This window comes from Podarcis melisellensis (assembly GCF_964234715.1).
Source record: "Podarcis melisellensis genome assembly, chromosome: 13".
Lineage (NCBI taxonomy): Eukaryota > Metazoa > Chordata > Lepidosauria > Squamata > Lacertidae > Podarcis > Podarcis melisellensis.
Window position 1 is genome coordinate 40,310,602 of NC_138545.1, and position 12,027 is coordinate 40,322,628.

At 43.4% G+C, this 12,027-nt stretch overlaps 1 protein-coding gene across 1 annotated transcript in view; it reads left to right on the forward strand.

Moving 5' to 3' along the window:
* The first annotated feature begins 608 nt into the window (after positions 1-608).
* Positions 609-12,027, forward strand: part of WNT3 (Wnt family member 3) — a 42,232-nt gene continuing 30,813 nt past the window's right edge. The window contains exon 1 of the mRNA XM_081884340.1: positions 609-779. Coding sequence (XP_081740466.1) covers positions 700-779 — 80 coding nt within the window. The 5' untranslated portion in view covers positions 609-699. The remainder of the gene's footprint in view (positions 780-12,027) is intronic.

Consider the following 12,027-nt stretch of genomic DNA (forward strand, 5'->3'; position numbering starts at 1 on the left):
TTTTGCTTTTTGCCATTTAGCTGCATCTAGTGCATTTTTCCTGCACTGAAACGAAATTCAGAATCCAGTTACTCCCTCCCCCTTCCCGCCCCCCCTTCCTTACCTTCCAAGAGCCTTGCCTTATCGTGTCACACCAGATGGGCCATGCAATGCACATCCTTGGGAGATTTTTAAAATATATATATATATATAAATAAGAAATCTTGTTAGCCTGGAAAACTGTCTTTCAAGGTTTGTCTGTTCCCTTCCCTTGGCAAGCGGTAGGAATAAAGTTGCAAAAGCAAAAGGGGGGGGTTGAGAGAGAGAGAGAGAGAGAGAGAGAGAGAGAGAGAGAGAGAGAGAGAAAGATGTTGGAATGATTGACAGCTCTGAACTATAGGCTCATCCCTTACCTTAGGCCATGCAATCCGATTGGCTGTCTCCTGACATCCCCAAAGCGCAGCACTTTTTAATAGAAGCTTTGGGTAGATCGTCGGGGGTGGGTGGGGGAAAAGGTTCAGTGAGGTGCATTTCTGACAAGGCATAAAGTCATTTTCCCCACTTCGGGAAGACTTTTCCCTGGGCTGTGTTTGGTGGGGGTGGGTGGGTGGGGGTAGAAAGGGCCTGGGTTTTTTTGATTTACTTGTTTTTTTTGTACTTAAATGTTTTTCTGCAAACTTTGGGGAGAGTGGTCTTCTCCTCAGCACCAAGCCTGGACTAATGGATTACCACGTGCTCGGATTAATTTTAGCTTTCCTCCTCGGTGATGCCAACGTTTTAGCCGGTTATCCCATTTGGTGGTAAGGCTTAACTTTCCCCCTCGTCTCAAACTTTTGGCAGCTTGTTTTTCCCATTTGCATCCTGTCTCTGCACATCCTCAATTCTCTCTCTTAGTGCCCTGCTTTCATTCACACGTTTCTATTCTCCCACTTTTTCCACGGTTAATGCAAGGTTTCTCATTTTGGAAGGGTGACGTGCTTCTTAATAATTTTTTGCATTGATAGCTTGATAGTTCGCCTCCCAGCCTCAGCCCTCACTAGCTTGATATAACGCCTCTGAATGTAATTTTTAGGCAGCGGACGAGAATGTTGCAAAGCCAGTTGCAAAGGATGGCATCTCAGAGGGAGAAGTATAATTCAGATTAATTGTTATTAAGTGTTTTGGCAAGGACCACAATGGAATACTGACAATGTTTTTCAAAAGGCCCTTCGTCAGATGTGTCTTTTCGTTTTAAATAATGTGACCATCCTTCAGTCTCCTCTTAAGTACTTGACCTGAATGAGTAGTGTGTGTCTGTTTTCTTTGGCTATGCTACAATTGTTCTCTTTAATAATGATGATTTGGTCGTACGTAAAGTCATTGGGCTACAGAAACACGGTTAACGAAAACCGAGCAAGTTACAAGTTCTGATTTGACGAAGATTTTCGTAACGGCTTGGAATTTTACTTCGCCACTTTGCACGGAAAAGCAAATAAGCAATTTTCGCTCCTACTGGAGTTGTATCTAGGCTCCAACAAACCAAAAAGATAATCACTAAAGAAAATGTGGTCAAAGACTTTGTATTTTGGGGGGCAGAGACTTACAGTAAAGGCAAATCTAAGGTTCATTGAAAGATGTCAGCATTTAATAATTCAGTTTCCCTTCCCGGGAATTCCAATTTCTCTCCTGATCTGTTAAGATTCCTCCTTGAAGTATATGTGGTGGAAAATGCTCAGCCTAATGTGACTAGAAATCACAAAAGCAATCTTAACTTGAGTAACACCTAAAGAAGCCTCTCTTCCATCTTTCAAGAGTCCTTTTCATATTATTCATTCCTTAAGTCCTTTCTAAGCCGACACAACAAAGAAATGAGCTAAAGTAGACTGTGGAAATAGGCTAAAAAGGGACCGTATTTTGAAATTCGATGTTTACTGTAAAGCTCTGCTTGGTTTCCCTATTTTAAAAACATGGAAGAATGAACATTTAGCACATCGGGCAGTATTTTATATTATTATTGTCTCGTTATGTGGGAATAATATAGAGACTTAAATGCTGACAAAAACAAGCCCGTTCCCCTTGCTCTAGGGACATGAGTCATACACTGAGGGCACAGCCAGGATATTTCTTCAATTCAACATTTAGATTAATCAGATCTCTCTTAACCCCAGTTTGATAAAACCAGCTTCCTGTATTGTTTATTGGGCACCTCTGAACAACACCAGAGTTAAAAGCTTTATTAGAATTGGAGAAAGTGACAATGAGAGATGCATTTGGTGACCAAACACAGCTTTCAGGGAGTCCAGTTGGGTTTTCTGACCAAAACAGGCCCCTAAATCTTAATTAAGTCAACCACTTTTGAAACACAAAGAGGTATCTCGGTAGTTCAATGACAAGATCTGTTCTTTTAGCCTTCTCAAATAATGGCAATAAGAAGGGATTAATTGCCTTCTTTCCCTATAGTTTCCCCCCAAAAACCTGTCCTCACCTCCTCAGATCCACTAAGGGGTATCTTCAATGACCTCATAGAAAACAAAGGATGAAATTTCTGGTTGCGAGAATCTAGATGACGTAACATACGTAATTTAACAGGGTTTGCATCCAACATATTTTAGGAGATCGGATTTTTAAAGGGTCAGCAACCATTTCAGGGAGGCAATATATGATTGTCTGAATTGAACTTTTTGCTTCGGCGATTATGAAGTAGGACGGTAAATACTAGAAGAATTTCGTTGAGTACTAAGACCACAACTTTGTTTTGCTTTTCGTTTAAAGGTGATTGCAGATTTGAGTACATTAATGTGCGGTTGAACCTGAGTGTACATTTCTCACAAGCTGATATGTATGTTCTAAACCTGGATCTATCTTTTTTACTCTGGATATTTTCTGCCTTTTAGTCTTTTGCTTCCCTCCCCTTCCAGGCCAGTTTATTGTTTTCGGCTGACATAACGCAGGGCTCCCCAGCCTTTCGGGATATTGGGAGAAATTATTGCGGAGATCACAAAATACTCATTTCCCAGGAGAAAACCTAGTGACGTTCAGACAAAACAGCTGAAACACCTGTACACATCCTAAAATAAATGAAACACAGACAAAAAAAGGCAGTGCTTGTCCCATGAAGAAGAATAAAGCACCAACAACTCTCCAATATAAAAATAAAAATTTGGAGAGACATAGAGCTTTGTCATGAACCAAGAATGGTGTCTGAGAGTGCTGTGGTGCCCACGGGCACCACATTGGAGAGACCAAATAGAAAGTGTTAGTTCCTCCACCTTGCATTTTTCACCAGATATTAAGAAATGGGTTGCAAAGAGCTGAATTTCAAATCTGGAGCAAGCCAGAGAGCCCCTTGCAACTCCCCCTGCAGGATAAATGCATTTGGGAAGAGCTTAGACAGTAAATTAACCACATGCATGTCAGCTCAGAAGTAAGCTCCATTGAGTTCAATGGGACTTATTTCCAGGTAAGTGTGTATAGAATTGCAGCCTAATACAACCTTCAAACAATGCAATAGAGGCAGATTCTATAGCCTGAAACATACCCATTCAAGCCCCTTCACGGTTTGGCGGTTTAACAAACACTGAGCAACGCTATCTGAAAGAACACAAATGCTGGCAAGTATTTAAATAAATTACTTAGCTCTTTTTCAGCAATGAGGTGGAAGCTGTAGATCAGCAGCAAGCCACAGACTTTTAAACCCAGGTAGCTGGGAGAGTCGCAATCCACTTCTACCTTTTAAAATGCTTATACCTCATTGTTTCAAACGAGCAAGCAGACAACGCCTCCCTAATTCTCCAGTCTAACCAGCAATCTGAAAAAGAAATAATGTAATTAGGAATGCGGTTCTGGATATGGGGCCAAATTTAGACTTGTCGGGTTAAAAGTATCCAGTTTATTCCAGCTGCAAAGTCTGAAATTCGCGGTGCAGGTGGTACCTTCTCTAGAGGAACTGTTTAGAGGTGTGGTTCTGGGAAACATGGATGGAGTGGCAGTAATACGGGGAAAATAGAAAAGAGCAGGAATGTTTGCACAGTTTCCAACTTGTCTGGAATTCTGGGGATGAGGCAAGGATTGTGCTGGGGGAGGGATAAACGGCAATGCAAAATGCAAGTAGCATGGGCAAGAAAGATATTTAGCTTCACCCTCTAATACGAATTGCCTGCATGTACAGTATATCCCTGCTATGAGGAAACGATTTATCTCGCTAACTTTCTACCTGCTGCTTTGTCGTTTCTGCTTGTCCTAATTGGCTTCCGTTAACACATCTGATGTGTTAGCTGCTGCATATTTCATCATTCAGTTGCCATTAAGCGGTATTGTTGGCAAACAGACTAGGCATAGTCAGTGCAATCCAGTCGAGGTTTTCCGCATCCTTCCACTGACGTGAATCGAATGGTGTGTTCCGATCTGTACAAACCGGAGAGAGCTGTTGCAAGGGCTATAGCTTCAGGCACTTATTCGGGAAGGGCAAGTAGTGTTTGCAGATTAATGCGAAGAGCAGTCGTCGCAGGAAGATCAGCTTTGCAAAAAAGAAGAATCTCTATCCAAAACAGAGCTCCCAGTTCCTGGGCAAGACCGTTCAGACGGTGCTATCATTCCGCAACGAATGTGTTGAATTCTGTGACCACGCCCAGCCCAAATCATTTCTTTATGTATTAGATTTATTTGATTTACAACTCCTTCATTATAAGATGTCAGGGCAGTTCACAGAATAAAATCATCAATAAAGTAGGCTGAAGGGGGGGAAATGGTATTGCCACTGCTCAAGGTGCATGCTCCTCCAAACAATTTGGAAACGTCTTTCTAGGAGTTGTGGTCTTAAAAAGAAAAGAAAAGGGAGATTTGACCTAGGGTGCCATGGAGCAAAAAAGGTAGCAAGGCATGTGCTTGCAATATTCTCATGCCTTGCAGAATTCAGCCCAAGGATGAGTGCAAAAATGTGTAGACACAGCCGAAGGTGCGACCTGCAAGCAGGAGGATATACTGTACCAATGTTCTCTGTGAACCTAGGCCATGTCTGGGTCAAACAGGGGTCAGAGGTCAAAGTCTTCTCCTGGAGGCAGAAGGTGACAATGCCAGGGTCAGGAAGCAGAGCCAAAACAAGACGCAAATTATAGGCCAGAGACCACAGAAGGTTTACTTAAACCAGTGCACACTCATGACTTTGTTCTCGTCCACATTAATAACATTCAAATTTGTGTACAAATAGCACATATAACCTGAACATGCACACATGTGCACACACCAGGGCTTTCAGCCTGTTGCATCATAGCTGTCAATGTTTCCCTTTTTTTTAGGGAAATTCCCTTATTCCAAATAGGATTCCTCGCAAAAAAAAGGGAAAAGTTGACAGCTGTGCTGTTGCATAGGACTAAGCTTGAAACTAAATACAGTGGTACCTTGGGTTACATACGCTTCAGGTTACATACGCTTCAGGTTACAGACTCCGCTAACCCAGAAATAGTACCTCAGGTTAAGAACTTTGCTTCAGGATGAGAACAGAAATCATGCTCCAGGGGTGCGGCAGCATCAGGAGGCCACATTAGCTAAAGTGGTACCTCAGGTTAAGAACAGTTTCAGGTTAAGAACGGACCTCCGGAACGAATTAACCCAAGGTACTACTGTACAATGGAACCTCGTGTTACGTACTGTCCTCCTTACGAATTCGGGTTATGAGTTCCACTAACCTGGAAGTAGGTTCTCTGGGTAGTGAACTTTGCCCCGGGATGCCAGCGGAAGTCATGCGCCGGCGGCACAGCAGCAGCGGGAATCCCCATTAGCGAAAGCACGCCTCAGGTTAAGAATGGTTTCGGGTTAAGAACAGACCTCCGGAATGAATTAAGTTCGTCACCGGAGGTACCACCGTACATACAAGATTTAGACCCCTCAGTGGCGTAGCGTGGGGGGTGCAGGGGGGGCCCGGCCGCACCGGCCGCAACGTCTGGGGGTTAGGGTTAGGGGGCGCAAATCCACGGGTTAGGGGGTGCAAATTACTTGCCTTGCCCCGGGTGCTGACAACCCACGCTAAGCCACTGAGACCCCTCCTCCTAACCTTGAAGACCCCTACCCGCCCTGTGCCCTCTATTTGACCCATGGCACAAAAATTGAGGGAGGGAGCGGTTGCCTTGGTTTGATTTGATCCAGCAGCTCAACTACTGCAAAGCTTATTTAGAACGGTTTGCTGAGGAGCAGCTGTCTTGCAAAGTGTTTCTGTTTCTAGAGCCTGGCAGGCTGGTGTGTTGTCATTGCAAAAGAAAGGGGAAATGTTCAGGGAACTTAAATGAAGATGAAACAGTTTCGAGCATATCAGGTGATGAAAGGAGATCAGTTTAACATGGGGGAAGCAGTTTGATCACTGAAGCAGTTACGTACGGTGTAACTTGTTGCAAAGAAAGGACCAGGCTTAGGGCTGCTTCATATGGAATGGCATTTTCTAATTGTACAGCGGTGCCATGCTGAAATTTCTGGGGGAAATGTATATATATGTTTGTGTGTGTGTATCTAGTATACATCTGTTTTATTGGATTTACGCGTTCTGAAAAGTCTCACTTGGCTGCAACTTCCCAACATGTGTATACACACAGCAATATAGACACATACAGTAATCTACACACTTTTTGCACATTTGCTCCTAATACTGTAGGCAATTCATCACATTTGAATTGCCGCTTGGGATCACTTATTTATTTATTATTTATTTAACGGCTTCTTCTTGCACAGGCCACAAGAAAAACAAGTAGATACGAATACATAAAATCCATTAAACAAACAAACAAACAAACAAATAAAAAATACCGCAGTCCATTAAAAACCAGTGGCGTAGCGTGGGTTGTCAGCACCCTGGGCAAGGCAAGTAATTTGCGCCCCCTAACCCGTGGATTTGCGCCCCCTAACCCTAACCCCCAGATGTTGCGCCCGGTGCAGCCGGCACCCCCTGCACCCCCCACGCTATGCCACTGTTAAAAACACACAACAAATCACTGAATGGCAATTGCTAAGAGCAGAAGCAGCAACCAGGGGTCTCCTTCTCCAAATACCCCCTTGAAAATAGGTGTTTTCTTGACTAACTGCCTGAAGCTATAGACATGTACGCGTTAGTTGTTTGAAATGCAGTGAGTCCATTCTGCTCCCCCTTCCCCCCCCCCAATTGCTGAGTCTAAGGTGGTATTCCTACATTGCTCCATAAATGGAGCAAGGATGTCTCCACCCAAAGCCCATAACCTGATTCATTTCCCTGTGCTGAACTCCAATTCAATGAAGCTGTCGCCTGCCCCATGCACAATAGCTGCCTGGAATGTACACACCTCAAGCTTCCGTTTTCGAAAGGGATAGAAGCTGGCGCGTCAAAGGAGGGCGTTTCTTAAGAAGCTACGAATTGCAGCCGACATCATGTGCACTCGGCTCCAAACACCAGCAGTGAGAGCATGCTGAAGCCGGAGTCAGCTGTGATGTGCACATAACCATAGAGAGGTGTGGCCAGACATACCTCAGTAGGGAGAGAGTTCTAATTGCAAGGAGCCACCACCAAAAAAGCCCTTTCTCAGGCCCTCATACCATGTATTTCATCCCACTCAGGGACTCCTAGAAGGGCCTCATCTGCTGATCTCAAAGTGCAGGCAGGTCTTGTTTAAGTGAAACACCTAAGATACCTTATATGTTGTTGTTGCTTATGAAATTTATATACAGTGGTACCTTGGTTCTCAAACTTAATCCATTCCAGATTAAGTCTGTTCCAAAACCAAAGCGTTCCAAAACCAAGGCACGCTTTCCCATAGAAGGTAATGCAAAATGGATTAATCCGTTCCCGACTTTTAAAAACAACCCCTAAAACAGCAATTTAACATGAATTATACTATCTAACGAGACCATTGATCCATAAAATGAAAGCAATAAACAACGTACTGCAGTCACACACACAATCAATCAATCAGTTGCTGAACTGGGTTCCACACAGTCACAAAAAAGCCACAAAAACGCAAAATAAATAGCAAAAACAGGCAGACCTCAACGTAACACTCAAATTGGAAGCGTAACACTCAAAACGGAGCACGTTCGGCTTCTGAAAAAAGTTTGCAAACCGGAACAGTTACTTCTGGGTTTGCAGTGTTTGGGTTCCAAGTTGTTTGAGTACCAAGGTGTTTTGAGAACCAAGGTACCACTGTATACCTGGAGGTCTCAGGGTAGTTAACAAGAAGGGAAAAAATCACAATATAACATACATAATAAAAACAAAAAAAGAGCAACCCAATAACACTCCCCAACACTTATTAAAAGGGCATTGGATGTCAATCAGCCAGGGGCCTGGATTTTGCCTGGTACCTAAAGGTGTATAATGGCCAAACCTTCCTAGGGGGAGCATGCAGAAAAGGCCCATTTTCATGTTGCCACCCTCCGGACCTCTCGTAGAGGAGGCATCTAAAGAAGTGCCTCAGAAGATGATTCTGGTTCATATGGAGACAGGCATTCCTTAAGGCAGTGTTTCCCAACCTTGGGTCGCCAGTTGTTTTTGGACTACAACTCCCATCATCCCTAGCTAGCAACACCAGTGGTCAGGAATGATGGGAATTGTAGTCCTCAAACAGCTGGAGACCCAAGGTTGGGAAACACTGCCTTAAGGTATTGGGGTCCTGAGCTGCAATATATATGTATCCCCGAAGAAGGAAAGTGCAGAAGCAACCAAAATAATTCACTGTAATTCAGTGTGGGGAGAGTTAACAGCTGCGACCTACATACTCAAACTTGAACTTCCACAGGTTCTCTGTTCAAGGCTCATACCTGTACTAGTAAAACGTGAAATCAAGAAGTCATTCCAAGAACACAAGAAGTCCAAGAACACAAGAAAGGCAAAAACCCACCACCGCCAGGAAACAAAATGGATCAAGTTCCCTGGGGTCTCATCACAAGAGCACTCAGAGAAGTGAACAAAGAGAGGCTTTCTTGGCAGCTGCTCTCCAACTCTGGAACTCGCACCCACAGTGGCGTAGCGTGGGTTGTCAGCACCCGGGGCAAGGCAAGTAATTTGCGCACCCTAACCCATGGATTTGCGCACCCTAGCCCTAACCCCCAGATGTTGTGCCCAGTGCGGCCGGGCCCCCCTGCACTCCCCACACTACGCCACTGCGCACCCAGAAGTATTTTTAGAGACTGGATTTCGTTTTCATCACCCAAAATGTTGACTGCGTGCTTCAGATGCTTAAAAAGAACAAAACTTGGCAGCCGATAATATTGGGGGCTAGCTGCCAGTCAGTGGGCAGGCGTCACTGAAGTGAACCAATGAGATGCCACCGCCGTTTTGCCCGTGCAAATCCAAAAAATCGGCATCCGTGCCAACTTTCCAGGTGACACAAATGAATTTTGGAGGATGAGCCATCGAAGGGAGACAGTGGCTGAGCTGAGCTTTGGCAGTAAAAACAAGCTCTAAGCTAAATACCATCAAATCCTTGCCCAACTTACTAGGCCAGGCTACAGATTCACAGTGTTATGGGGTATCTGTATGATCATCTCACCTTCATCCTGACTTCAGAGACAGACACTGATAAATAGAGCGTCCTTGAAAGATGACTGTCCAACCGTTCTGTGAAAACCCCCCAACATGGAAGCTGCCTTCAGAGGCAAGGGCAAAAGCACTTTGGACAATCTCAGACGCCTACATTATTTTCCCACCTCCCTGCAGTCGCCCTAAACCAACTGCCCATCCCAATTCTTTAGTGGCCTTTATTTTCTTTATGACACCCTTTTAAATACCTGAAAACATAATATATTGTAAGGTAAGGTAAAGGGACCCCTGACCGTTAGGTCCAGTCGTGGCCAACTCTGGGGTTGCGGCGCTCATCTTGCTTTATTGGCCAAGGGAGCCAGCGTACAGGTTCCGGGTCATGTGGCCAGCATGACTAAGCCGCTTCTGGCCAACCAGAGCAGCGCACGGAAACGCCGTTTGCCTTCCCGCCGGAGCGGTACCTATTTATCTACTTGCACTTTGATGTGCTTTCGAACTGCTAGGTTGGCAGGAGCAAGGACCGAGCAACGGGAGCTCACCCCGTCGCTGGGATTCGAACCGCCGACTTTCTGATCAGCAAGTCCTAGGCTCTGTGGTTTAACCCACAGCGGCACCCGCGTCCCTTAATATATTGTACTGAGTGCCATAAATGTACTGCATGTTAATGTTTAGCTGTAAGATTTTAAGATGCCCAGTAAGAAATTTCAGGAAATTCTGATATTTACTGGTTAATCTCAAGAACAACCAATGGACCACCTGAATTGTAGGAATTGCCCGTAAATGTTAAGATGCACCTTTCCCCTGACATGGACTACAGTATATTTGTGTGTATATCTAATATTTTGCACTCTTTTAAAACTGTTGCCATCTGAGTGCCTAGTTTAGGAATGCAAACGGTACCCACTTACGTAAATGGCTGACCAAATAACAATATCAAAGACCTTGGAAGAAGTCTGCTGCAATGGCAAATTGCTCGATTATATTCTCTCTACACAAAGGGAGAAATGCTCCTAGTTTGGACATGACATTTCTATCTGGCACCGTCTCTTGCAAAAATAAACTTGGTTTTGCCGGCAAGATGCCCTCCTTGTCCACAATTTTATTTAGCCTATTTCCACTGTCGTGGCCTGCCTAACACCCTTCAACATATACCCTGATTTTTTTTAAATGTGGAATTCCTTGTTTTGTTTTGACAGTCAGTTTAGGCTGGCAAACAGGGGATCAAAGTGCCTTGACACAGTTGCATAAATTCATGGAGATGTTTGGGCGATTTTCCATCTCTGTGATTCCATCCAATGAAGAAAGGAAGGATTTCCCCTCATCCTTTCCCTGGGGCATCAGAGATTGGATGTTGTATTTATAGCGTTTATTATAAGTATTTGCAAATTACCGTTCCATAAAAATTCCCAGGGCAGCTTACATAACAAGAAAATGCAGAGCAATTATGAGGCAGGTACAACCAATCCAAACCATTACGAAGCACGGTAATGAAAAGGCAGCGAGATCTTAGAAGCCAGATAAAAACAATCAACAGAAGCAAAATTAATTCTAAAAAGGCCTGGCTAATGTTGAAAGGAAAACAAAAATAGCTGAAAGGTGAACCTTTCTGGGAAACACAGAATGGACTCAAACCATATCATAAATATCAGACTTCAAACTTTTTTTTCCAGATGGGGGATTCCAACAAAGGAGTCTAAAATTAGGATTTCATCCAAATCTGCTTTAGGCTGCAATGCTATATACACTTACCAAGAATGGGCGTCCATTATTATTATTATTATTATTATTATTATTATTATTATTATTACCCCACCCATCTGGCTGGGTTTCCCTAGGCACTCAGCAAAATTCCAGCAAAATATAAAAACATACCGTAATAAGAAATGTACTCTCAATAAGAAATGCATAGGATTGTATTGCTAGCAGGGACGGAAGGTAATGTCAAGTTCTGGTTCTCTCAGTTTCTCATATTTTTTTTTTCAATCTTAAGCTCAGTTCTCCAGGTTTCTGCAGAAAATTTCCTTTTTAAAAATCCTCATGAAAATCCTTCAGGATTGTAGTGTGAATTTCTCCCGGTGCACACATTTTTTCTCTGAAGGTTGGACTAATGTACACATTTTTTACAGGAGTTTTATCCTAATATAATGCAAGTTGATGTTATTTACATTAATATATTCATCTGTTATAACTGTCCCCCCCAAAAAAAAAGACATATTGCATTTTTGGTAAACATTGTTTGGTTGGAGATTGTAAAATTTGGAGAAGCGAGATTTTGAAGGATGGCAGAGTTCCAGTTCTCATCTTGTTTGGGAAAGTGTGAATTTGATAAATATGGCTTTATATGCAAATCAAATCAATCCCCCCCCCCGTACCCCTAACTGCCAGAACATAATTTCCTTGCAGAGGGAGCACTTCACAGTGCTGGATTTACGTATAAGCTAAACAAGCTATAGCTTATGGCCCCACTCTCTTGGCCCCCCCCAAAAAAACTGGATGTACATTTCCAAAATATAAGATAAAAAAACAAATAAAATAAAGCCTACATACAGCAACAGTGTTTGGTGTTGTGTAGGCTC